The 25,064-nt window shown below is 36.7% G+C and overlaps 8 protein-coding genes across 10 annotated transcripts; all 8 read right to left on the bottom strand.

The window, feature by feature from the left end:
- Nucleotides 1-95: 95 nt before the first annotated feature.
- LOC17879462 (oxysterol-binding protein-related protein 4A) lies at nt 96-901 on the bottom strand. The gene is made up of 3 exons (XM_023779173.1): nt 753-901; nt 487-579; nt 96-395 (listed from the first exon to the last, which is right to left on the bottom strand). The coding sequence occupies exons 1-3, from the start codon at nt 848-850 to the stop codon at nt 242-244; spliced, it is 345 nt and encodes a 114-aa protein (XP_023634941.1). The 5' UTR covers nt 851-901; the 3' UTR covers nt 96-241.
- A 633-nt stretch (nt 902-1,534) lies between these two features.
- LOC17880967 (oxysterol-binding protein-related protein 4B) lies at nt 1,535-5,975 on the bottom strand. 2 transcript variants are annotated; one of them, XM_023779847.1, is made up of 6 exons: nt 5,541-5,975; nt 3,472-3,630; nt 3,007-3,255; nt 2,710-2,806; nt 2,173-2,470; nt 1,535-2,070 (listed from the first exon to the last, which is right to left on the bottom strand). In XM_023779847.1, the coding sequence occupies exons 1-6, from the start codon at nt 5,856-5,858 to the stop codon at nt 1,668-1,670; spliced, it is 1,524 nt and encodes a 507-aa protein (XP_023635615.1). In that variant the 5' UTR covers nt 5,859-5,975; the 3' UTR covers nt 1,535-1,667. The 2 variants fall into 2 exon arrangements, with proteins under 2 accessions (XP_023635615.1, XP_006283854.1); XM_006283792.2 differs by lacking the exon at nt 5,541-5,975 and adding an exon at nt 4,060-4,210.
- A 1,257-nt stretch (nt 5,976-7,232) lies between these two features.
- On the bottom strand, nt 7,233-9,218 carry LOC17879738 ((DL)-glycerol-3-phosphatase 1, mitochondrial). Its single transcript, XM_006284162.2, has 6 exons — nt 8,990-9,218; nt 8,422-8,646; nt 8,148-8,208; nt 7,866-8,013; nt 7,658-7,737; nt 7,233-7,552 (listed from the first exon to the last, which is right to left on the bottom strand). Exons 1-6 carry the CDS (start codon nt 9,210-9,212, stop codon nt 7,420-7,422), a joined length of 870 nt encoding a protein of 289 aa, XP_006284224.2. The 5' UTR covers nt 9,213-9,218; the 3' UTR covers nt 7,233-7,419.
- A 1,299-nt stretch (nt 9,219-10,517) lies between these two features.
- LOC17879484 (AAA-ATPase At4g25835) lies at nt 10,518-12,575 on the bottom strand. Its single transcript, XM_006283503.2, has one exon. It carries the CDS (start codon nt 12,133-12,135, stop codon nt 10,612-10,614), a length of 1,524 nt encoding a protein of 507 aa, XP_006283565.1. The 5' UTR covers nt 12,136-12,575; the 3' UTR covers nt 10,518-10,611.
- Nucleotides 12,576-13,474: 899 nt separating this feature from the next.
- On the bottom strand, nt 13,475-14,943 carry LOC17878259 (CASP-like protein 2C1). The gene is made up of 4 exons (XM_006282668.2): nt 14,879-14,943; nt 14,508-14,759; nt 13,929-14,049; nt 13,475-13,840 (listed from the first exon to the last, which is right to left on the bottom strand). Exons 2-4 carry the CDS (start codon nt 14,660-14,662, stop codon nt 13,586-13,588), a joined length of 531 nt encoding a protein of 176 aa, XP_006282730.1. The 5' UTR covers nt 14,663-14,759; nt 14,879-14,943; the 3' UTR covers nt 13,475-13,585.
- A 1,885-nt stretch (nt 14,944-16,828) lies between these two features.
- Nucleotides 16,829-18,108, bottom strand: LOC17877498 (xyloglucan endotransglucosylase/hydrolase protein 14). Its single transcript, XM_006284940.2, has 3 exons — nt 17,785-18,108; nt 17,489-17,682; nt 16,829-17,382 (listed from the first exon to the last, which is right to left on the bottom strand). Exons 1-3 carry the CDS (start codon nt 18,064-18,066, stop codon nt 16,989-16,991), a joined length of 870 nt encoding a protein of 289 aa, XP_006285002.1. The 5' UTR covers nt 18,067-18,108; the 3' UTR covers nt 16,829-16,988.
- A 1,129-nt stretch (nt 18,109-19,237) lies between these two features.
- LOC17879496 (probable xyloglucan endotransglucosylase/hydrolase protein 23) lies at nt 19,238-20,677 on the bottom strand. The gene is made up of 3 exons (XM_006284185.2): nt 20,215-20,677; nt 19,919-20,112; nt 19,238-19,784 (listed from the first exon to the last, which is right to left on the bottom strand). Exons 1-3 carry the CDS (start codon nt 20,485-20,487, stop codon nt 19,388-19,390), a joined length of 864 nt encoding a protein of 287 aa, XP_006284247.1. The 5' UTR covers nt 20,488-20,677; the 3' UTR covers nt 19,238-19,387.
- Nucleotides 20,678-21,276: 599 nt separating this feature from the next.
- LOC17880537 (calmodulin-binding protein 60 D) lies at nt 21,277-24,514 on the bottom strand. Of its 2 annotated transcripts, XM_006282510.2 has the most exons (9): nt 24,427-24,514; nt 24,110-24,217; nt 23,939-24,014; nt 23,750-23,808; nt 23,126-23,625; nt 22,874-23,034; nt 22,574-22,777; nt 22,190-22,433; nt 21,277-22,090 (listed from the first exon to the last, which is right to left on the bottom strand). In XM_006282510.2, exons 2-9 carry the CDS (start codon nt 24,172-24,174, stop codon nt 21,540-21,542), a joined length of 1,860 nt encoding a protein of 619 aa, XP_006282572.1. In that variant the 5' UTR covers nt 24,175-24,217; nt 24,427-24,514; the 3' UTR covers nt 21,277-21,539. The 2 variants fall into 2 exon arrangements, with proteins under 2 accessions (XP_006282572.1, XP_023633620.1); XM_023777852.1 differs by lacking the exon at nt 24,427-24,514 and having other exon boundaries at nt 24,110-24,390.
- Between the last annotated feature and the right edge of the window lie 550 nt (nt 24,515-25,064).

Raw genomic sequence — 25,064 nt, forward strand, 5'->3', positions numbered from 1 at the left:
TAAGCTATCATCAACAGAGAGTTTTGAATTCTTGAAACCGGTTTATGATTCCTTCTTGCGCCTCTGTGATGACGAGTGGAGCCCGAGGAACCGTGAGCTGTAGTGGTGAGCAATCCCAGTCTTTACCCTTTTTGACTACTGAGAAATGTTTGGGAACCCACAACTCACCAGAAGCCTCTCTCTGCTTCTCCTCCACAGCTCTCTTTGCTTCTCTTGTGCTTTCCCACTCTTTCGTCAGTATTCATTGACTTACTTCACTCCATATAATCGCTGACTCACTCTCCATTACCTCCTTCAGATTCTTGACTATTGGAGGTTTGAGTCCTTTAATATTCTCCTCAGCATTGTATATAACATCGAGCTTACCAGTCTTCAAATTTTTCGCCATTACTGTTCTGTAACATTATGGTATGTTAATGACATCACATCACAGCTTCTTATATTCTTAAGAGCTGTAACAATGAGTTTATGATTAATGTGTTTTACCTGTCCCAATGGCCAAAGATGTCGTAGAGCTGATCACCAGAGGAAGATTGACAGATCTTTCCTTTAATTGATCTATTGTTGTTGCCTCTGAACCTTTCAATGAAGGAATCAGATATCAAATTCAACTCAGCTTCGAGATCAATCTCCGGACACTTAATCTTAACAAATGCATATGTATGATATTATGGACAAATGACGCGAGTTTTTACGGAGAATATGGATCATAATTAAAAACCTATATGTAACATATACATAAGAAGTTACACCTGAAAATTGGCGAGATCAGATCCTGGGCGTACAGTCTTAATGAGGCTAAGGATCTTGCGGATGACATTCGAAGTTGTGTGCTCACTATCTTTCTCATCTTCCAGGGAAAAAGGTTTGGTCAGCACAAGGTGCCTTCTCATTTCTTCTTCTTCTGCCTGCACACAACCAAAAAGTACATTAATCTAAGTGCATGACTCACTTCTTGACCCAAAAAAGTGTATGATCCCTAATTACCATTATAGGAGTTGCTGAAGAAGAAACAATTTATATTTCTGAGATGAAACTATATCTGTAAATAAAACCGACTCTGAAAAAAACTCAAAAACCAGAGTCAAAATAAAACACTCTGTATAACATAACAGTACATAGTGTGATAATTACTATTAATCTATTTGCTCCATCTATATAGAATGCTAGAAACATAGATAGAATATCACAATAGAGAGAGTTTGGTTAGCATTAACTATATGGATCGGAGGGGCGTTAGTCGTTAGATCCATGTTTTCAGGCTTGCTTAATTAATTAATGCTTACCTGTAGTAATAAATTATGGTGGAGATGTAAATTGATTTGTTATTTTCGCACAGATAATTACATGCTGCTTAATTGAATACACCTCCTTAAGAGTATATTATATGGTCACCATCACGTATTAGAGAAGTATATTGATGAATGATGAATCTTCATTTTTTTAGAATTGGATAATTTTTGTATAGGAAAAAACAATATATATTTTTCTGTTATAAGGGATGTGAAAATACCCCTAATATATATTTGAGAAGTTTCTCAAAAACCTGAGGTACCGCTCGTACATTGAACCTCATGAAGTGACAAAAACACCATTCCCATTTTATAGTTATCGATCTATTTTTTTTTATAACAACATTTTAATTGTAAAATAACTTAAAACTAATATCAACATAGATTGTTGTTATCTTGAAACTGGTTTATGGTTTCTCCTTCTGCCTCTGTGACGACGAGCGGAGCCCGAGGGACCGTGGAGTGTAGCGGTGAGCAGTCCCAGTCTTTACCATCTTTGACCATTGAGAAATGTTTTGGAACCCATAACTCACCTGAAGCCTCTCTCTGTTTCAGAGACTCTCTCTGTTTCTTCTCCACAAGGCTTTTAGCTTCTCTTGCGCTTTCCCACTCATTCTTGAGTATTCCTTCACTTACTTCACTCCATATTATCCCAGATTCGCTCTCCATTACCTCCTTCGGATTCTTGACGGTTGGAGGTTTGAGTTCTGCTATATTCTCCTTGGCATTGTAGATAACCTCGAGCTCGCCAGTCTTCAGATTTTTGGCCATTACTGTTCTGAAACATTTTATATTGGATATATGTTAATGGCATCATTCGTACATCTTATGATGTTTTTTTAAGAGCTGTAACAATGAGTTTATGATTAATGTGTTTTACCTGTCCCAATGGCCAAAGATGTTGTAGAGCTGATTACCAGTGGAAGATTCAAAGATCTTTCCTTTAATTGATCTATTTTTGTTGCCTCTGAATCTTTCGATGAAGGAATCGGATATCAAATTCAACTCAGCTTCAAGATCCGTCTCCGGACACTTAATCTTGACTTTACCTGCCCAGTGAGCTCCAGGGGTCGGTAAGAATCTCATAATTAGTCTCGGTTGGTTCATCTCATAAGTCTCTTTTCGATTGAGAAGCTTCATCACTCTTTTACCCTTTACCTCAACATCCACGTAAGTGCCTTGTGAACCATAAAATTGGTAGGTGCATAAGTCAATAAGACGTCGGAACCAAGACGTACGAGACGCATATATCATGCATGGTTCGGTTATGGAGGAAACCGAACGCGTATTTGAGTTAGTAATGTTCTTGGACGGATTATTCAAGACTAGACTTAGTTTTGACTTTTGAGATAATTGTTGTTGTAGCAGCAACCATAGGACTGTTACATTAAAATGAAAGAAAATAAAATAGACATACCACGAAATTTAGGAGTGAAATATTGACACCACATCACGTCGATATTTTCTTTTTCGTGAGTCGCATGAAGTGCGGACACGGGAGGATGATGCACTACCTGAAAACTAACGATGTATTAATTAATACCAATGTTGGACTCTTTTCAAAAGCTTGGTATTTTGGAAATTATAAGATCCCCATAAAAAATCATATAAAAAATATCTCTGTCTTTATCTAGTGAACTTTGCTTATTAAATTTGTATGTCCCCGTTGGTAATTGTAATGAATATACTTATTTATCCAACAAAATGATAATACCTGTTCGGCAATGACGTTGATGTAACCGTTGGAGACGTGGTGAGTCTCGCCAAGAACGGGGTTGTACGGAGACATGCCAAAGACCACCGGACGGAGTGTAGAGATGTTCCACGTCACAACCGATTTAAGCCGTTCGATAGGAAGATCGCGACGGCTGCATGCCCCGAGCAGATCCTGACCCCCGAGGCTGTAGATCATCTCGCCGTAACACTGGAGTTGTGATCTAGGTAGGTTCAGTTGAGGTGGCAGCTTTACGTTCAAAGAAAATAAATCAATAAATTGGAAAATATAACTTTTGATTTGTACCAAAAATTAATAATCTACATATGTTCAACTGTTTAGAGAGTAACATATGGGTATTACGTTTTACTATAAAGGTTGCACATGGTTAATTAATTAATATCGCTACTTATTTCTACTTAACAAAAAAAATTTACATCAACAAGGTTTTCTAAGATATTACACCTGGAAATTGGTGAGATCGGATCCTGGACGCACGTTCTTAAAGAGGCTGAGGATCCTGCGGATTACGTTAGAAGCTGTGTGCTCAGAATTATTTTCATCTTCCAACGAAAAAGGTTTGGCCAGCACAAGGTGCCTTCTCCGTTCTTCTTCTTCTTCTGCCTTTACACAACAAAAATGAATGAATCTATAAGTCAAACCCAAACACCTAAATTAATGGTTGAAAAACTGGCTTCAAGGTACTCACCCTTTGGCTTGATTAAAAAACTGTCATGACTAAGATGGAAAGATATCAAGAAAATACGGCACTTATCAAGAGAGCGTACCAAACAATATGCTACGATTTCATTAATTCAGGATTTTGTGTTATAAAAAGACTAAGATTAATCTTCATTAGATTGTACTATATATGTCTAACAGTTAAAATCATCAAACAAAAAAATATTAAAGATTAGAAAAACGAATTATTTATGCCCCACTTACTATTTGAGAACTTTTTATAATAAAACCATTTGAGAAGTTGTTAGAAAGTTATTAAAAGTTGTTAAAAGTGTTTTACAAGTGTGATAGACGACATAATAACCCACTTACCATATTGTGACGCTGTTGATTCAGAAACGCTATATCTGAATCTTTTTGATCAAGAAAGGAAGAAATAACCAGTGAGTCTGTTCGATGTACAAAACGAAAGAAAAACTCACAAAACTAAAGAGTGAAAAGACTCTTCATCACAGAACCTGAAGAAACAACTCTCAATCTTTTGGCTCTATTTATATAAATGAAACTATGCCAAATGTCAATAGAGAGAGAGATGATAACTAAAGAAAAGAGTTGGGTGAGCATTAACTATGATTCGGAGAAAGCGTTGGTCGTTAGGTCCATCTCTTCGTCATTTAATATCTCATCGTTCGCTTAAGATCGTGGCCGATTTGTGTGTGTTGTACTTTGGGGAATGGTCCTAGATTTTTGCTTCGTCGGTTTAGTTCACTTGGAGTTTAAGTCGGTATTGTTTAGCATTCAGTTGTGTCATTGTCTTATATTTTTATATGTGTAAAATTTTATACTAGAATAGAACAATAAATAATTATGCATGGTTAGGTAAATGAATGCAGTGAGTAGTTGAGATGCCACATGTGTTTTTAACTTTCATGTTAGAAGTATCGTTTTGTAGAGTAAAGTGATTATTAAAATTAGTTTTCTGAAATTTTACGTTTTAATTACTAATTGAGGCTGTAAAAGAAAATGCAATTTATAATGTAAAAAATAGTTTTCCGTGCATGCGTTAATTTTTCTGACAAACAAATGAGAAAAAATATTTGGATTGCTTCAATTTCGACACGTATTGGTCCGGGTTAATGAAGACGACATCTTCGTTTCTGAATTGGCTAGTGGCTACCTATTCAACTCATCTGAATTAGTATTAAAGCATCTAAATAAAGATTTCACTTTTCCCCCTTTCAAGTTTTCTTATATTAACCAGCTTTTTATTTTGACAAATTATGGTAGTTCCGTAATGCTAGAAAAAACTAGGGAACTAGTACTTCAGTTTCTCTTTTGTAGACCCTTCGACCATTGTATAACTTTGCATTTATAGTGACAAGTTTCAACTACTAGTTTACTATAAGCTTTAATTATGCTCAAAACTAGAGAAAAATTACACCATCCAATTTTTAGACAATTTTTTACAATTTGATTTGATAGCAAAAAAAGATGACAAAAAAAAAGATTTGATAGCTTCTGATATAAATTATAATTGTAGTATTCGCTAGATCTAGCTCGAGATTGGTTCATTTGGTTTACTGATAAACGACTTTATTTTTGTCAACACTGATAATTAAAAGATTTATAAGAATTGAATATACGGGTTTTTCTTCATAACGTAACGTTATCTATTTCTTAACATACAGCAAAATGCTGTTTAGATAATAAAACCTATATGGCTTAATAACTTTTCAAAAAATATTGTTATTATGACTTTAAAAAATAAAAAACATTGGGCCTAGTTTCAAAGAAATAATTAATAATTTGGCCATCTAGCGTTTCTCAGGGTACAAACAAATGGAAGACAAAACCATTTTGTTAGTCAATCTAGAAAAATATCTTTTGCAATGAAGATGTTTCCAATTCCGCAGCTTCAGCTTCAGCTTCGATGGAAACACAAAGCTCTTTGGCTCTTCGATGGAGATGGATGGCTTTGGGAGGCCGCGGCTGAGCATCGCTGGAGGAGGACTTAATGGAGGAACAGTCTCCTGCGGCTGCGATTTAATGGGAGTCCCTGGCTGCATCTCCCACTTGAACGGAACACCCTCTGACCTCCGATCATCGTAGTATCCGATAGATGAGTTTCTCGAGAAAGTTGAACGACCTTCCTTGCATGTATCCTTCTCCATTGTTAGGGCTAGCGATGAGAGTTAATTATGCTGTGTTCTTGATTCGTATATGCGGCTCTTGGCGTGATGCTTATGTTAGGAGAAAGAGAAGAGATCAGAGGAAGATGTGTGCCTAAGGGTTTTGATGAATAATATGGGTCTATATATGTAGGGATAGAGATAGAGATATTCTTGTCCGGTATAGAAGATGGAACGTAAGGATATATGAATGACCAAGTTGATGTGTACGTATATATATTACATGAGTTTATACGTATGATGTAATGGCGGGGTTTTGACTTTGTATTATACAATAGAGACTCTATATTGCTTAATACTTCAATGACTCAATTGCTTTTGCACGGGAAAGGTACCATATATTATACAATATACCATCAAGAAATAAGATTCATGTATCTATATTACTTTGCAACGAGCAGAACTTGTAACGTAATGGTTTGTGCCTTATTCAAAACCGCATATTACCTGTTGTTAACAAAAATGAAAAGAAAAAAATATCACTTTGAACTAAATACTTCATTTACGTGACTTTTACCATCAAAACAGTTTGTGTTTCTTTTTTTCTTTCTTTTTGTGGTCAATCAGTTACATTTAAGTATTATTGTTAATCTTGAAGATGGCTATAACGTCCCCTCTAATCAACTACGATTAAATATGGGTTGGCGCATCATATATATCGGAAAATTGATAGGTGCACAATTCTTTACTATAAACAGCAAATATTAAGCATATAGTTTTCAAGAGAATAAATCAAAGTTTGCCAAATCTATGTAAGCTTTGATACGAAGCGCACGTTAGTAAACTTTGATGTTGGACGGTTCATAAGCGCACGTGAATGCTTAGACATAGAGTAAAGATTTGCCAAACTTTGCGTCCTCTTTAATTATCAAATGATCTGATCCTCAAAAATCACTTGTACTTATATGCTTATCAATTACCAAAAGTTTCAATAACGATGATAGAGAAATAATTTGATAATAATTAGTAATGATTAACGAGTGGGAAAACATATTAATATGACACAAAGAAATCAATAACACTTCTTCGAAGATGATGCTACGTTGTTTACATATTTACATTTGCTTAAGATATTCTTGTAATCTATTGGTTGTATTTGTGCTGACCTCAATTCTGAATCTTCTGATTATGTAAGTACGTTAACTACAAACGACGAAACTAAAATATTCGCCTGTAGCAATCATTGAAGTTTCTTTGTGGAAGATATGTTACAATTTTGGTTAGGTAGAGATGTCCAATTGGGTTTGATTTTAACATTCAATGACATGTACCAATCATGTCGGTTTCTACAAAAATCGTAGCAAAAGACTTGCTTACGAATTTGGCTACCACATGAATTTATATGGTCATGAGCCATGTATAAAATAGAAGAATTGTATTAGAAAGTAATATTTTATTTCAAATGACACCAATAAGAACTACAATTTGCAATGATCTTTCTAGTATAGGGTACACGTACAGGCTTGAATCTGCTAAAGAATCAAAGTCAACCAGTCAAGTATCGTTAGATTGAGGATAACGTTACTTTGAAAAGCTTAAAGGTTTAGTTGTGTGAATCCTGGAAGGAAGGTAAGCCCCATTCCTCTGGTTTGAAATCTAGCAGAGAGGCCAGAACTTGGTCCGCTGCACCGCAGTAAGACTTATCTAATCTTGGATCCGGTACCATTATCACATTCCTGCACAAAAAGACACAGACCATTCAAAGACAATAGTTTAGCCTTTTAAGGGTCGACATGAACCACTAATGAGAACTTGGAAGCTGTTACAAGAAATCCACTTACATTCCAGCGTTTATAGCTGCCTGGACTCCAGAAGGTGCATCCTCAAAAACCAGAACCTTCCGTGGATCTACAGGACCGTCCTATGAATTCAGCAAAGAAGAGGGAAACATTAACTTACAAAAATACTTTCAAAACATCATCATGCTAATATGAGTTCTTTATTTTTATACTATGGTTTATATGCATAGTTTTATAGACCATCTGTTACCTCAAACCTCCTGGATGCAGCAAGAAAGCCATCTGGCGCAGGTTTCCCTTCCTTCACCTCTGGGTCATCTCCACGAACGACGTGATGCATCAACGAGAAAAGCTCACGGTGTCTCTGTGTTTTGAGATCAAAATGTCGTGTGTGTGTTCTGCATCACAAAAAAGAAGCAAAAATCAGATCAGAGATGCCAAGAATACAAAGAAGCTGAAGAAAGCCATTTGCACCCTCTGAGTGATCTATCAATATATATGTAAATCAATGTGCTGATACAGAAAGACATACCCCGTGGCTATACAAATTGGAATTCCTTTCCCATGGAGATGTCTGAGAAGTCGGCTAGCTCCTGCAAAAAAGGATGAATATTGGAAAATGACAGCAAAAAGAGTATAAACACACTGGCAACTTACTAGTCACTTGTATACTTAGAGTAATGAGTGAGCTCAAAAAGAGTATAAAACAGAGGCATTAAAAGAAAGAATGGCTTAAAAAATCGACAAGGACCAATCAATTTTCACAATGTGTACTTATCTACAACACTAGATAAGAGAGATTGTACCAGGCATTAGGTCACTTGTAGGGAAGAGGCCTTGCAACATTGACTCTCTCTCTACAATGAAATCTTCAGCTGAAAGAGAGTCACTGATTCCACTTTCGTCGACGAAAAGCCTAGCAGCTTCAATGGCTTTTCTCCCCATCATCTTCGCCTTCAAAGACCAATCAAATGTTTTATTGTATCTAGCAAGAATCTTTTCCTGAACTTCAGTGTAAAACTTCTCCGTATCTGCCAACAGTATACATAAACATGTTCACCGGAACAACTTAAAGACCAGCTTGATCTAAACCTTTCTTATCAACCAACCGCAACTAGATTGACCAATGATGCTCTTAGAATTTAAGTAGAGAAACCAGATTCTTATAAAAGCCTAAAGTTTCCAAATTTCAGACCAGAACTCACAGTGATTAAAAAAAAAAAAAAAAACCACAGAAACTACATTTAAAGAAAAAACCAAAATCCTTAGTCGCATCAAACAGAGAACTAATGAAAAAAAAATCACTAGTAATAATAAGAGTGCCAATTACAAAAATCGAACAGAGACAAAGATCAAAGAAGACAAATAAGTTACCGAGAAGGAGACCATCCATGTCGAAAATGACGTGCGTGATGGTTGCGTAGACGGCAGCGGCAGGGGTCGACATCGTCGCTACGAAACGAAGATGTACTGAAGCTCTGGTCAATGGTTTGTGAAGAAAAGCTTCGGGAAAGAGAGAAACGGAGATCGGAATCTTAGTGGAAGAAGATCGGAATGGGTTTGTTAAAGCAACGAATCTTGTCGGAGTTGCTAACATAGTTTGACCAAACATTAAAAAAATTGACCTTTGTCACGTATATATATTCTTAATTGGGCCTTTTTAATTGAAAGGTACTTCTTTTAATTTGGGCTTCATGGGCTATATAACTCATAAAATTTCTTTATAGTCATTAATTAAATTTCAAGGTGTTATTTTCTACTTACGATATACCAAATCAATATTCTACTCATTTTGTTACTACTATATAAGCCTGCATGCATCAAATGCTTTAGCCTTTAGAACGTGTTATCGAAAAATTGAGACGCAAAGAAAAGTAAAAGTGTGTTAATCCACATCAGATAATAAGAAGTCATATATAGTTTTCTCTACTTTTTCCCGACAAAAGCATGATGTACTTGCATCACCTCCAACCTCACTTTCTAAATCAAATCTGCCTTTTTTGTATGAATATTTCGATTCGTCTTTTTGGAAATTTTCTTGTTACACAATTATTATTTCCACGAGGTTTTTTACTTTGTTATTTTATCTCTTTCGGAAACTCCAACTCTTCTTATATGGGACATCCAAATGTATATTATTAGCGAACTTGACAATTTTATTTTATTATCTAGATGCACAATACACTCATGTTTCAATTGATAGAGACGATGATGGACAGATCCACTTTGGTTGATTGAATCAATGACAGAAGCATAAAACATTTGTTGTTTATATATTAATTGTAGATAGTCAGAATAAAGTAACTTAAAAAAAAAAATGGTTTTATATCGACACATGACCATTTTTTTCATATGGTGAGGTCCAGTGTTAGTCCAACAAACAATGCAAAGAATTTTTGTTTTTTTTTAAAACAGATGTCAACCACAAATGTTTTGGTCTTAATAAGGCTTGTCCTGTGTTTTGTACTTTGACATTGACAAGGCATTGATCTTATCCAATGGATCATCACTTTTTACGACAAAACTAGTTTCCATTTTACTTAATCAGATATAAAACCACTTAATTAGATGACTGTCCACGTTACATATGTCCACAATAACATATCAACCGTAATTAGATGTCCTCTAAAACGTTCCTTAATATAAAAAATATCTATTTAGCTAAGAAAACTCATCAAATGTCTATATAGAAATCCTTATTATATGATAATTCTGTACCACTCAACAAAAAGTTGATGACAATATTATTATAAAGACAGCATTACCAAATGCTTAGTGGTAACCAAGAAATCTTTTGCATTTTCGGATCTCCGCATACATAAAATCTTAATCTCCATCAATTACGCGTTCACTTTAGCTTACTTCAAAAAGTTCAATAACCCAAAAAAAAAAAAAAAAGAGAAAAAATAAGAAATGATCAACCAACTTTCACATTGTGTGTAAACATAGAAGTGTTGAAAACCTAATTAAGAACAACGAAACAAAAAAATAAACACTTAATAATCATCACTACTTTTGCAAATGATATCCTCAATCTCTTCTTCTTCTTCTCCTCCGTTCACTTCTGCATAAGGACTATCCAAAGCCATCTTCTCTTGCTCTTCCGAGCTCCCATTTTGATCCCTCTGTCTCCCACCATTCTTCTGATTTCTCTCCGCTCTACTTCTCAAATCCTCCAACAGTTCTTTCACAGCTCTCTTTTTATCCCTCCTGTTCTTAATCAGAGCCTCGCTTACATCAGCCGGCGTAATCTCAGCCTTATCCACCACTTCCTCCAGCTCCTTCAAAACGCCGTCGCTTAAATCTCCTTCCTCGTATCCCAAGTAATTCCTCAGCAAGATCTTGACAGAAGGAAACGTACAGTAACTCATGTGCACATGCATATCCATTCTTCCACTTCTTAGCAATGCAGGATCAAGCTTATCAACGTGATTCGTCGTGAACACAAAGATCCTCTCGCTGCCACAGCAAGACCAAAGCCCATCAGTGAAGTTCAGCAAACCTGAAAGCGTTATCGTGTCCCCATTACCGGAATCCTCGTTTAAACCGGACCCGGTTAACGCCTCTGTTTCGTTGTAGCTCCCATTGCTCTGTTTCTTGTTCCGATTCGTTAAATTGATGGAACAATCAATGTCCTCGATCACAATTATCGACTTGGAGCTGGTCTTCATCAGGAGCTTCCTCAGTTCTGAATTGCTTTTGACCTCCGTGAGCTCGAGATCGTAGATGTCGTACCGGAGATAGTTAGCCATGGCGGCGATCATACTCGATTTCCCTGTTCCGGGTGGTCCGTAAAGCAAGTATCCTCTTTTCCAAGCGCGACCTGTCTTCTGGTAAAAAGATTGACACTTTGCGAAATCTGTGAGATCCTCCATGATCTCTTGCTTCTTAACCGGATCCATGGCGAGTGTATCGAAGGTACTCGGGTGCTTAAAGGGAACAGATTCCCAAGGAAGACCCCTCGAGTCGACAGACCCACCTCGCGAATTCGTGTAAAGAAGGCGATCTTGATTCATCCGGCGAATCTCGTCAGCTCTCTCCATGATGTATTCCAAGTAAGAATCGAGGATCAAGTTTTTGTCTTTCTTCTTGATCCGGAGTGTGAAGCCGCGTTTCTCTTCCGGCATTGGTCTCCAAGCGAAGGTTTGAGTTTGTCTCTGTGTAACGATGTGTTCCCATACGACGGTGACGGAGTTGTATGTGTCGACGATGGAGTCGTTGTTGGAGAGGCCGAAGGTGATGGAGGAAGAGTTGACGGCGCGTGTGAGGCTGAGACGGTTTCCGGCGATGGAGACGGAGGAGCTGAGGTAGAGCTGGACGGCATTGTAGAGCTCGTTGGTGTTGACGCCGTCAATCTCGGTGATGTCGAAGTAACAGAAGGTGGAGAAGAGTTTAAAGATTCTGTTGAATAGTTTCAAGAAGGCGAAACGGAGCTCCGGTGGGAATACTGAATTCATTAGGCTTTGACAAAAGGCTAGAACGCCGAGTAAAGAAGCCAAAGATGTCCAATACTCTTTCATCGTCCTTAGACACAGAGAGAAAGAAGAAACAGAGAGTTTTTGAGGAGAAGTTTGAAAAGGTGAATAGTACTTTGCGGCGGTGAGAGAAGAAAAGGAGAAGGTGGGTTTTGAGAAACGAGCCTGGATTTGATTGGTGTGACTCGTTCAATCAAATTGATTTTGAGGATATTGGCAGAGAAAGTTTTCTTGAACAAAGAGTCTCTCGTGTTTCCGGAAGATTTTGACAGCGAGAAAGAGGAAACAAAAAGAGAGAGAGGAGGAAGCTTTTTAGTTATCAAGGTTTGCGGCTTGATGTGTCTTGGAGAAAACGAGACAAGTTTAGAAAAAGAGAATAAAAAAAAAAAGGGTTTGTCAATTTATACAATTTGTGATACTAGCTTCGTTTTTTTCTTTTTCTTTTGCTTTGACTTTTGTGGGCAGCATTTTTTATTTTTAGTCTAGAGCAAAATACAATGACAAAAAAAGTCTAGAGCAAAATATATATGGGGAGTATGAAGGTATAGACTATAGAGGACATCCATAGCATTGTTAACGTAACATGATTATGCATTGTGATACTCCTAATATTTTGAGCCAATTAATAGGAAATAAATGTTTGACCAAAACAAAGGAAATAAATTAATTTTTGACCGTATTAAAAGTTGATATTAAGGACTTTCTATTTATTTATTTGACTAATTTACACTCAGATTTTATCACAACGATAAATACAGAAACAATATATGCTCAAAGTAATTAATAGCACACGTTATATAATCTTAACATAGATATGGCGTGAAATGGATATTTACGTGGTTACAAAAATGGTGGATTTTGGTAAAATTCTATATTTAGAAAATCGTGTAAAAAGATTTTATAACCTAATCTTCGAGTTTGAGCCATGAATAGGCCATTTCGAATTATGACGGATATCTGTATAAAATTTACCAAAATTAAGAATTGATTAGAGAAACTATCAGATTGAACTAGTTTGGATGGTTAAGATTGAAATGGAATCCTGGATAATGGCTGAGATCTACACATGTGTTGGTCTAACTGCATGATTGTGCTAGGTGTCAAAAACTGCATGTGTACATTGGCAAGTGCATGCTGTCCTAAACTAAGCAAAAAACAAAACAAAAAATTCTAATCCCAAGTCTTCATTCTTCATCTTTCTATCCTTCTCTGTAAACTTAATTTCCTATATACACAAGCTCCCTTCTTTTTCCTCATCACTCCTCCATCATATCACAATCTAAGTAACACCAAGTCCTAAGCATTGTGCGTACGTTACGTACACTGTAGACACCTATTTTCTCAAGCAAAAGACTGGTGATATTTATCGGACTTATCGTGTACATAGTGGAAAATACACAAATTGAGATTTGAGAGTTGCATCAATAATTAATCAACATTTTCTTCTTCACATCGATCAACATTATTTCGGATTATGAGATTGATCATTAGTTAATTAGGAAGAGGACTTAAAACGGAAAAAACGTTTAGGAGAATAGAGGCGAAAGAGGTTGAAGGCAGAGATAAAAGAGAGGAGGACCATGAGAGCCGCGGCTATGTAGTTTAAGATGATGGCACTTCCCATCTGAAAGCAGAACCTTGTGAACTTGTAGCACCACTTCATCCACTGAAGCTCCTGTGAACCCGTTACCACCAGCATTGAGTGTTGCGCCGCCGCAGTTGTCCCCGCGAAAACCACGTACGCCGCCGTCTATTTTACTTACGTTTATCATCACACATGCACATAATATATATAGTATCATCAACGGTAGTCTAAATTAAAAGAGTTAAGCATATACCTGATCCAAGAGGTAAGAGAACCATTTGGGATTGGAAGTCTTTTGTTCAACATTGTGCCAATGAAGTCCTAATTGAACCAAATTATACGCAGCAACCCCAACATCTATGTATAACTCAGCCCTGTCACACACACACACACATTTGAACTAAGTATAGTATGTCAAATTGTAAACTTATATCTAACTTTTATTGTGAGAGATGATTCTTAATTAAAGAGTTGTTAAACCAAGACAAAATAATTAAAGAGTACAAGTCCCCACTGTACAAAAAGTCATTTTCGTCTAGATTTAACAAAAACAGAAAATTTTCCTAAAACAAGATCCTTCCAAAAAACTACGAAATCATTAGTCATTACCCTTTTTTCAGAGTGCATAAAACTCAAATCTAAATACAGTTGTGTTTGTGTACCAGCTTGTTTCAGTGAGTTTTTAATACACTGATGGTTCCAAGGTGTTTTTTTTCTTGACACAATAATCTGACTGTATGATATTAGTATTGTATAAAGAGAAATGATTATATTAAGTTACACCTAGATCTATATACAAATTGACAAAAGTAAAGGAAAATGATGAACTTACTCTAGAGCAATCAAGTATCTGAAACTGACTTTCTTGTGGATGTAAGCAATCTCTTTAGTCTGAGAATCCAAACCGACCAAACAAGCAGTAAGGAGGAGAAGAAAGACGATACAGAGCCTCAGGATCACTTCTGTTTCTCTCAATTTCATCACCATCTCGCTTCCTTTCCTACGTACACAGGAATGTTTCCCACTCTGTTTCCTTCTGTTAGATTGTAGCTAGTTGTATCTTTTATGAGAATGAAAGGGAAGACTGTAACATAAAATTTTGTAAACTGTTTATAAATTATAAAATAGAGAATGGTTTGGAGTTGAAAGGATTTGGCAGGTGGATATATAAATATATATATATATATACATTAACGTACGTACGCGGCAATTTGCAGATCACTTGTATGAGATTGAAATGCAAATACAGTTGGACTTCTCCATTGGCATTGAATGTTTGATTAAGTACTAACTCCTTCCTAATGAACTTGATCCGTACGGACTCTCTAATTTAATTTTCTGTCTTTATCTCTAAAAGTGATACTACTCTATAGTTAGCTGAGATTCTTCGTGATTAGGGAGTTGATTTCTTAATGCTTTGAGAACAACGCTGTATATATTGAGAAAGCTTATACTATCTCCTGCTTTTTTTATGGATTTTGTTATTAATTTAAATCGAAACATAATTAATGGATATAGAGATGTTAATTTGTTCATATATTGATTGTCACGAGTGGGTCTAATTAAACGGTGTGATTTTGACTTAAACCAGATAGTAATCAATAGGGAAAATGACAACTCTATATAAATTACCATCCTATTCAACCATCTAAACCTAATCTTAACTTGTTTTTGTTGTTTGGACCTATTTTCATTATATGTAAACTAAACTTTTGTCTCTTGATTTTTTTGTCATAAAGAATAATTATATGGTTCACAAAAAAATAATAATAATAATAATAATGATATAAAATTATTGTTCGAACATGAGCAGACTTTTTGGTAAGAAATTATCTTCAAGCTTTCCACATGCAAAATACACGAGCTGGAGAAGCTCAAGTGTCTAGTTCATTGGTCCAAACAACGTCGTCTGATTTTTATAGATTTAATCATTTTGATTGTGATTTTGATTAAATTCTCCTTTGAGACAAATTTGGATGGAATGGAGGAAAAAAGTGGCATTATGGAGACTTGAACAAAGTTTGTAAATACTGAAAATGCAACTGAATTTTGTATATGAAACGAAATATCAAATTTAGTTTGAAAAATCATTGTCGAAGAGAGACACGTTCTGTGCTTTAAATTGGACTGTCCAAATTCATTTCCTAAATGTGGCTCTTAACGTCTTTAATGTTAGGCCCTATTAGTTAGTTGGACCAACCAACGCATTCATTCAACGTAACTTTGAAATTACAGTACCACAGCATATCTTTGCTACTTCTAAATTTCACAATATAAACATGTCAAAAGAATTTACATTTGAGTTAGACAAAATAATAGTGCTGTAAAGAAAGAATTAAAAAAAAAAAAGTTTAAAGATTCTTGTTGAGTATATAACATAAGCTTCCAAAGAACGAATTTCTTTCTTTTATTAGTTAAAATTTCTGTAAATCTACCAAAAACGAGAAATAAAGAGACAAAACTTCTTCTTGGTAATTAACTAAAGATCATGTATATAGATTACAAAACCCTTTATTAATACGTTTATAGTAACCAGCCACTATCATTACCCATCCACGTAGCAAATCTTCAACCAATAGCCTACCATAGGTCCCCATAAAGTTTAGAAGAAAACAGAGACGATCAACATTTACTATCATGGTCGTGAAAATTTAGAAAAAATAATTAATATTTTTACTATATTTATAAAAGGACATATTGTACATAGTTTAATTATCTCACGGGGGTTTTGAACTACAAAATTGGGAGATAGAGACTTGAGATCGACCGAAATGACAAACTGAAGATTATAGAAATCATGAAGATCTAGAAAGATTTAGAAGATCATGATTAGGAATATTTACATTTATCCTTAAAGTATAATTTACATTTATATTTATCTTTAGGATATTTTTATTATTCTCATCAATTTATGGAATTTATGGAATTTTGTTGTTTTGATTGTTGTGTGTTTCTTTTATCTTGCATTTTCTGAAGCACATTGATGATTCTCTCGATAACCAAAAATGGGATTTGAATTCGCAATGCTAAAAGCCCTGAAGTTGAAAAAGGACGCCAAATAAACAATCACACCGCATTGGATACACAGAATGTGTATAATCGAGTACAAGTGTAATCAAATTATTTTCTTGGCACTGGCACGTTTTCTTCACATTAAAACAAAACAAAAAAAATATTTTCTTGGAAGATTACATATACGTGTGTATTATCGTATTCGTAGCTCAGAAACATCAAAAGAAAGAAGTAACATCAAAAGAAAGAAAGGAAAATAAATATGTTATTGATGAGGTGGTCGAAAATTCTCATAGAAGGATCATTCAAGGTTAGTACACTCCTTGGGGAGACCCTGAGGGAACCTTTTATAATCAGTACAATAATTGTAGATCATGTAATCGTCTTGTACCCACTGCATCTGTCCGTACTGGTGTGGAGTGAGAGAGGTCCACATCCACGAGTTGTTGTTTGGGTCGCAAGTCACCCATGTTGAGTTTGATGTCCTGCTGCATGAGCTTTGGTCATTGAAGTTCCTGTAGGAGGCGCTGAATGGTGCGTTGTTCCAGTCGATCTTCACGCGACCGCCTTGCGTCGCCCAGTCATCTGCTTCCCAGAGACTTGAGTATATCTTCATCGGTTGGTTCTTTGGGAAAGCCACCCCATGTTTCTCGTTGTTCTTGAACACCCGAATTGGGATCCCATCCACAAGGAAGCTTCAGACACAAGGAAACGAGCATTTATGTCATGAACTATAGACATTTTATATGTTAAGTTTTATTATCATTGTAGGATTTGCTTATATGTAGACTATGTACTCACATGATGTTAACAGGGTTCCAGTGGACGGTGTAGGTGTGGAAATCCGCGGTGGGATCGAACCAGAGATGGAACTGCATCTCGCGGTCGCCTTTACCTCCGGTGAACACATTGGTGTGGATAGTGTAAGGCTGACCCGTGAGATTTCCCAAGAACTCGAAGTCAATCTCATCCCATGTCTCTCCTTTCGACGAAAGCTGCCACACAACATATATAGTATTAATGATCGGTATTAATATGAAAAGAACTATAATACATCAGATTTAAAATTCAATCAATTTCACAAGGAGATTCCGTACGTAGTATGCGGTAACGGTACCAGCGGAGTTTCCAGCGACAAGCTTGAGCTTCATGTCGATCTTACCGAACAAGTACTCCTTCTTGGATTGAAAACCCGAGCCGGAGGTCTTGTCAAGAGTGCAAGTGAGAAGCTGCCCATTCTCGAATATGTTGGCACGGCCATCTCCCCAAGTGATATCAAAGCTCTCATAGAAGTTCCCGGCAGATGCAGCCACCACAAATAAGCCAATGGCGAGGAGGAGAGACAACAAGAGAGGCTGTTTGGTTGCGTAAAACGCCATTTTTTCCCTGTCCTCTGTTGTTTCTCGCCGTGATTAAATGAGTATTTGTTGATGGTTTAAGATGAATTGTTCATATAAGAGGTTATATAAAGAGAAGTTATTTCGTGGAGGCACATTATCGACGTGGTAGTCTTAAACTTTGTATGTAATTAATATTTAAATAAAGATTCGACCTTACACGGTTCAAGTTAGACATGTTCGTGGATTTTTTTTTTTTTTTTAAATCAATAGATAGATTAATTGTTGTTTATATAATAGGTATCTGTCATCAAAGTAAATCTGTTTTTGCTCAACATTAGTTCGATCAAAAGACCATATATTATTTATTAATTAGAAGGGTTGAAAGATCCAACTGTTAAAAGTATTAGATTATTTAATAGTCAAATCTTATATATAGATGCAAATTGCATATAGTTTATAGTTTTTGCCTGAGGAGACAATAACAAGATTCTCAGAACATAATGTTAAAATTAAAATTCGTTTATACTTTGAGATCAAATAAAATGGAATATACTACTCTACCAATAGACATGAAATTTTTGTTGATTAATTGTTGAGACAGTAAAATCTAAATATTACGACGTATAGTGATAGATAAATTGGGAATCGCTTTTGATGAAGTGGTTGATTAAGTGAATAAAGAAGGTGGAAGGTTGTTGAACTTGAACCAAAACAAATAAAAAAAGAGGGTGAAAGGTTAATATCGCTTTTAATTAGTCGTCTGTGTGATGCAAGTAAGATTGTCTTAACCTGAGTTTGTAGTCTAGTGGTTTATAATTATACCGTTTTATTTTAACCGCTAATCTATCATAATATGTAATCAAACTTGGGAACATGTACGAGTGTAATTGGTAAATAACGGGAGAAAACATACAAAACGGACAAAGAAAATAACATAACCTCCTTCAAAATGTTGGACCAAGCATAAGATATTTATCCATTAGAACACAACAGGTCCTAAGGATAGCATGAGAAAATTCACATTGTTAAGGAGCTCAACGAGACGTCATGACTCATGGCCATGCCGGAGGCTTTGAAATGTTTTGTAGGGTTTACGTTTGTTCAATTTTTTGGTATTGAGATAATCAGTTCGTTCGGTATAGTACTCCGTTTCTGTTTCCATTCGTTTTATCTGTTCTCACATTGGTCTATATGACTTTAGTTTTTCTAATGGTACGTAACTACGTTCGATTGGGAAGGTCATAAATACACATATACTCACATAGAATGAAGTAATATGTAACCAAACATTTGATACTTTATATGATGAATGAAAGAATAGTATTGATTTCCATGGCTTTGGATCTTTTGCTTAAAAGCTCTACGCAGATAAGCACTCGCGTGGAAGACCTTGAGGGAACCTGTTAGCGTCCGTACAGTAGTTGTAGATCATGTAATTACTCTGCACCCGTCTCATCTGTTCTTGACCCGTAGAGTCTAGCTCCTGGGACAGCCACGAACCACGACTACCTTGTTCTGACCCGTTAGGGCATGACGACTGGCCGTTGACCACGACGCAAGCTTCTTCGTTGAAGCCGCGGTAGGAGGCGGTGAATGGAGCTTTAGACCAGTCGGTTTTGACGAGACCACCTCTTGTGGCCCAGTCTTCTGCGTTCCATAGACTCGAGTACATTCTCATCGGCTGGTTCTTAGGAAACAGATTTCCTTGAGATTCCATGTTCTTGAATTCTCTTATCGGAGTTCCATCCACGGAGAATCTGAATTGATAGACAAACCAAACAAGATTATATTAAAAAAGAGTTGTTCAAGATTGGTGTTCGGATCAAACAAGACACACAAAAATACTCTTTTGCAACGGTGTTGGGATCAAGAAAGAAGAAGACTCAATTACATGATGCGTTGTGGGTTCCAGAGGATAGAGTAAGTGTGGAAATCACTAGTGGGATCGAACCAAAGCTTGAACTGTTGCTCTCTATCGCCTTTGCCTTGCGTAAAGACATTGGTATGAAGTGTGTAAGGATCACCACTTAAATTTCCCAAGAACTCGAAATCAATCTCGTCCCATGTAGATCCAGGAGATATCAGCTGTAAATCCAGAAAAAAAAAAAAAGCTCAGTTAGCACTTAAACTATTCTAATAAATATGTGTAACTTTAGAAAACAACACTATAAAGCTAATGGGACATACATAGTAAGCGGTAACTGTTCCGGCGGAGTTACCGGCGACGAGCTTGATCTGCATGTCGATTTTACCAAACAAATATTCGTTCCTAGATTGGAATCCTGAACCAGAGGCTTTGTCAAGAGAGAGCGTGAGAAGATCGCCGTTGTTTGTGATCTGCCCACGTCCATCTCCCCAAGTTATCTCTACGTCTCGTTGAAAGTTGGCGGAAACAGAGCATATCATAAGAGCAGCAACCAATGGAACCGCGATGATGGTAGAGTAATTGATCACCGCCATTGCCTATATATTATGTCTTTGTTGTTAAGTTTAGGTTTGTTTGTTTTAGGGTGATGTGCGTATTTGGTTGTATTTATAGTAAGAACAGAGGCAGTCAGAGAGAGGAAGGTTCGATGGGGACGATAGGTTTGGTTTGGTGAAGAAAGAAGGCGCATCTTGATTCGGACAGCTGGAAGATGGAAAAGTGATGGGCTAAAATGGCTTTGGTCTTTGGAGTTGGAGACGCGGTTTTGTTAAAATGTCTTTATTTAATCTTGACCATCGTCGCCTTTTCTAGATAGGCGTATGGGACACAGCTAACATCTCTCCCTACTTATTTTATGATGGCCATCTTTATTGACAAGTTTCGTATTAACCAAAGGATCCAAGTGACATCCTTCTTCAGAATCAGTTCCCCACACGCACATAAATTCTAGAACCTACTACTGTAAAGATGAAGTTTAATCCATAATCTTTGATTTATGTTTTCTGATCTTTTTTTTCTTTTTGATATGTTTACAAAAAGTATTTTCGATGTGTTTGCTAGAAAACTTATATAAATAAACAAGTTCTTTATAATCAAATTAGCAGTTAATATCAAAATAAAAATATAATTTGGAATTTTATTATTTGGTTTAGTCCTTTATGTACGAAAACATGTAGACATGTTACGTGCTGCATGGTCTAAATATATGCTTGTTTGGTTCTCGAGTCCTAATACTTGATTTGGAAGAAAAAAAAGTTTAAGACAAGAGAAATGTTTTTCAGAAGTTGGGTATTGAGTCTCTAATTATTGGGTCTTTAATCAAATAGAAGGGAAATGCAGGGATTTGATTTTGAAGCCATGGCCTTGTTTCTTGCAACAAGAAAACGCATTACAAACCAAGAACTCGGGGAGATTCTAATTCAATACTCTACTGTATTCTTGAAGATGTTTCAACATCCTCAAATGCTCTACGCATCAAGGAACAATTCATATCGGTAAGACTGTAAGTGATGTTTATATCCATCCCTAACCTGTACAGGGCTACTATTAGTATATACTAGCAAGCAACCTGACTATCCATTAACCATCATCGTTCATCATCAAGCTCCACAATATGTGCTCTCCTCTCAGCAGCTTTCCTCCTGATGAAGAATCCCCATCTCATTGCAGCTTTTATCTTTAGCCACCCAACAACCGCTTTTCCTGATCGCCCATGGCCCTCCTCATCAGATCCCTGCGTCCTCGGTGTATTATGCATAAATGATGGGAAAGCAAACCCATCTTCCCCATTGCCACCTCCCATGCTGAAGAGCTGGAGCAGCTCTTGCATGTCCTCATTAGCTAACAATTCATGGCTTATTTTCCGGATCTCTTCCTCTGAGAATAAGTCGTTCCCATGATGTTTTGACCAGTCATCAAAAAGATTAAGATTTCCCTGATCAACAGAAGATTCAATGTCTTGGTACCCGCATGTGGCTGACTGTGGAGGACCAAGAACGAACCCAGTTACATTTGCATTCTCTATGGTGGCCAGAGTTTGATGTTGACGTATTCCCATAAACTGATCTTGCTGCAAACCAATGTCGAATAGTTCTTGCGGATTATGAGGCTGGGCTGTTGTCAGCGTTTGATTATACTCTGCAGTAAAGACTGAAATTAGAATGTAATCTTATGATACAGAACCAAGAACGCAATAGCTAAACGATTTGGTGATTTACAAGGGACTGATTTCCAAACCTCCCATTGAAAATTCTGAATGCACTGGAGACTGATTAGGAGGGACTGCAGATGGAACTACTGTCACATGTATTGGATTGTCAGCAGCAGAGGTGGTAGAGTAATTTGCCAAAGTCGCTGCAGGATTATTCTGAGAAATATTCAACCTCTCAGGTTGGTTGAAGTTCGAAAGAGATTTGCCTTCATACTCCACGACCTGGTTCCAATTTTCATATGCTTTCCTCACCAGTTCATCCACATACACCTTTAAGAATTAAACACTAAACAAATTATTCTACCGCATACACATTACATAAGTGAATTATAGAATCAAACATCAGGAAAACAATAATACCAACCAGCACAAAGCAAGTAAGTGCCAAAGTTAAGGAGAATTTAACAGACCTTTTGGCTTTCAGAGAGTGAATCAGCAGATAAGTATCGGTCCCCAGATATAAAGCCATTTAGCTCGTAGATGTTATTGAACACAACGCCGACAGTCCTTGAATCGTCAGAATAGTAAACATAAAGTTTACGGCTTAGGACACATGTTTTTGCGTGCTCCACTAGCACATCCCACATCTTATTTGACATGCCACTTCCAAGAATCTAGACACACATCAGACAAGTATAGTTATTCATGAGCGTAAATTGAATAAGTTATTCTCATCCAATAGCAATGAGCTTCACGTTATAGGTACTTACAGCTCTTAAATTTGCAGAATCCTTGACCAAATCTCTCAGAAAGCCTTCCACGGTGACTATTCCTGCAGCTTTTAGCTTCTTATGGAACGCACCATCTTTACCAATCTTATCCAACCTCCACACCTCATCATTCAGAGCAGGTGGATAATGTTTCTTGTACACTAGACACAACAATCCGACAACACACTGATTCAGAAGAAAGAGAAGTGGCAAGCATAAGTCACAAAGATATCAAGAAAAGAAAACACATACATTCTCCCCTATGATCTTTAACATAGAAAGCTTCTGTCTTTGCCTCACGTATGCGTATGCCACCACAATAACCAGAGGCGACCCTCAAACCAAGTCTGAACTTCCGACTACGAATCCAGCTTGAATTATCTGTGAAAGTGACCTCACCCAAAGTGCCAACTCCTTCTTTGAGAACAACACACAAGTCTCCAGTAAGCAACGGTCTCTTTCCTTCGCGCTCTTTTACAACATGACTATCAAATTCTTCTTGGGTCCAATCTTCATCATTTTCGTTGGTAAAGTCACCCCCAAGCACAACAACATCAAGCTTCAGAGACGCTTCGAGTCCAAATGTTACAGGACGGCCACTGTTTGCATCAATCAATACAACATGGACAGCAGCACCTTGCTCTCCTTCCACCCTCCCTCCAGTGAATAATGGGAGAGATAACCTAGACTTGAAATGCAGCTGCAAATTTCGGCCATCTGAACATCCAATACGTTTCGGAGAAGACACAGAACTGTAAAGTGGTCATACATATCAGGAAATACACTATCTAATTTCGAATAAGCTAAAAATCACAAAACAATATCCAAGGGCCACTAAGTTATATAGTAAATTCGCCATTCAACAAAAGATATTACCTTGCAGTAAGCGAAGCAGGTGCTAATTTTGCTAAAGCACGTTCCACTTCCTCACTAACCTGACCAATAGCAATACCGTAATAGGGCCTTAATAATGAGAGCTGATACATACCTAAACATAACTAAGTTCTCAAATACAAGAACAGAAAACAGAGCAAGAAGTGGAAAGAAAAAGTAAACAAATCTTACAACTCTGCGGAGGATAGGTTCCAAAGAAGAGCAAAGCTTCTGCAAACTGTCAACTTTAAGAGCCTCAACAATCACACTGCACCATAGAAATCAAAAGGACCAGCCAAAAGTAAGTTTTTTCAATCGGGTAAAAAATTTACAGGGAGATGAAGAGTTAAAAAAAAAAAAAACCTAGCAAGAGCAGGACGCTTTCGCTCATGTTTGTCGTCATCGTTCCCCTCTAAGCTCCTCTTCATATTACACTAACTCTAGAATATAAAAACCCCTAATTTCTGAGATCTGCAAACAAAAAAAATTACATACATCAGAATCAGAGATTTAAAAAAATATACTCTCGGAGAGATCATCCATATCCCCAGAAAAATAAACACGAAACCCAAAAATCCTGTAACCAAATCCTCTCCGCGAAATTGCATAACACTTCACATAACTCTCTCAAGTGATCAATAGAAAAAAAAAAATACCAAGCAAGCGAAAGAGAAAATTACATGTCCGGTCGCCTGAGTGGGAATTAAACGGGTCAACCTCGGTTTGACGACGAACAGAGTTTGAGTGTGCTTTTTTTTTTTATATGTGGTAGGGTGTGGTGGCTTTTTACGGTGGAGCTGCCGTGCTAGTCACGTGTCAACAACTTGTCATAAAGGCAAAGCGCCCCCCACTACGACATTCTCCTGATATGATCCACGCCGTACGTTACACGTGTACTGAAGAATGAAGTTTCTTCTTTAATCAAAGTGTATCCTTTTTTTTTTTTTGTGTCCTTAATTCAAAGATAATTTATGGTTATTTAGAATTGTTGGATTTATTATCATAAACCTCACCTTTTTATAGTTTTTATTTCTCAATACTTCGGTCTGATTTTATTTATCTTTAGTTGGCTAAGAACAAAATATATATGTATATATATATGGAATAATAAACAACCTAGTTGCATGGTTAAAATATCTGCAAACTCTTTTCTTTACTAAAGCGACAAGTGGTGGTAAGTGGTAAACATAATCGAACATGGAAGCCACTTCTAGTTGACATTCCCAAATTGCGTTTTGTCATCATTATTAATTATGCACTAATTTAAACATGGTGTATACTGTATAAATAATCACCCTCATCAATTCATTTCTCTTCC

Source organism: Capsella rubella, unplaced genomic scaffold, assembly GCF_000375325.1.
Source record: "Capsella rubella cultivar Monte Gargano unplaced genomic scaffold, Caprub1_0 scaffold_7, whole genome shotgun sequence".
NCBI lineage: Eukaryota > Viridiplantae > Streptophyta > Magnoliopsida > Brassicales > Brassicaceae > Capsella > Capsella rubella.

Coding starts and splice junctions, on each gene's coding strand:
- LOC17879462 (XM_023779173.1), bottom strand. CDS start 850: ATGAGAAAGATAGTGAGCACACAACTTCGAATGTCATCCGCAAGATCC. Junction 580..752: donor CTGATCTCGCCAATTTTCAG/GTGTAACTTCTT, acceptor CTTCATTGAAAG/GTTCAGAGGCAACAACAATA. Junction 396..486: donor ATCTTTGGCCATTGGGACAG/GTAAAACACATT, acceptor ATAATGTTACAG/AACAGTAATGGCGAAAAATT.
- LOC17880967 (XM_023779847.1), bottom strand. CDS start 5,858: ATGGAGAAGGATACATGCAAGGAAGGTCGTTCAACTTTCTCGAGAAAC. Junction 3,631..5,540: donor CTAGATTGACTAACAAAATG/GTTTTGTCTTCC, acceptor TGTTGTGTAAAG/GCAGAAGAAGAAGAAGAACG. Junction 2,471..2,709: donor TTTCACTCCTAAATTTCGTG/GTATGTCTATTT, acceptor ATGGTTCACAAG/GCACTTACGTGGATGTTGAG.
- LOC17879738 (XM_006284162.2), bottom strand. CDS start 9,212: ATGTTAGCAACTCCGACAAGATTCGTTGCTTTAACAAACCCATTCCGA. Junction 8,014..8,147: donor CCAATTTGTATAGCCACGGG/GTATGTCTTTCT, acceptor TTTGTGATGCAG/AACACACACACGACATTTTG. Junction 7,553..7,657: donor GCAGCTATAAACGCTGGAAT/GTAAGTGGATTT, acceptor CTTTTTGTGCAG/GAATGTGATAATGGTACCGG.
- LOC17879484 (XM_006283503.2), bottom strand. CDS start 12,135: ATGAAAGAGTATTGGACATCTTTGGCTTCTTTACTCGGCGTTCTAGCC.
- LOC17878259 (XM_006282668.2), bottom strand. CDS start 14,662: ATGGTGATGAAATTGAGAGAAACAGAAGTGATCCTGAGGCTCTGTATC. Junction 14,050..14,507: donor AGATACTTGATTGCTCTAGA/GTAAGTTCATCA, acceptor TGTGTGTGACAG/GGCTGAGTTATACATAGATG. Junction 13,841..13,928: donor TCTCTTACCTCTTGGATCAG/GTATATGCTTAA, acceptor TAAGTAAAATAG/ACGGCGGCGTACGTGGTTTT.
- LOC17877498 (XM_006284940.2), bottom strand. CDS start 18,066: ATGGCGTTTTACGCAACCAAACAGCCTCTCTTGTTGTCTCTCCTCCTC. Junction 17,683..17,784: donor GTACCGTTACCGCATACTAC/GTACGGAATCTC, acceptor GTTGTGTGGCAG/CTTTCGTCGAAAGGAGAGAC. Junction 17,383..17,488: donor TGGAACCCTGTTAACATCAT/GTGAGTACATAG, acceptor TTGTGTCTGAAG/CTTCCTTGTGGATGGGATCC.
- LOC17879496 (XM_006284185.2), bottom strand. CDS start 20,487: ATGGCGGTGATCAATTACTCTACCATCATCGCGGTTCCATTGGTTGCT. Junction 20,113..20,214: donor GAACAGTTACCGCTTACTAT/GTATGTCCCATT, acceptor CTGGATTTACAG/CTGATATCTCCTGGATCTAC. Junction 19,785..19,918: donor TGGAACCCACAACGCATCAT/GTAATTGAGTCT, acceptor CTATCAATTCAG/ATTCTCCGTGGATGGAACTC.
- LOC17880537 (XM_006282510.2), bottom strand. CDS start 24,174: ATGAAGAGGAGCTTAGAGGGGAACGATGACGACAAACATGAGCGAAAG. Junction 24,015..24,109: donor AAGCGTCCTGCTCTTGCTAG/GTTTTTTTTTTT, acceptor TCTATGGTGCAG/TGTGATTGTTGAGGCTCTTA. Junction 22,778..22,873: donor ATTCTGCAAATTTAAGAGCT/GTAAGTACCTAT, acceptor ATGTGTGTCTAG/ATTCTTGGAAGTGGCATGTC.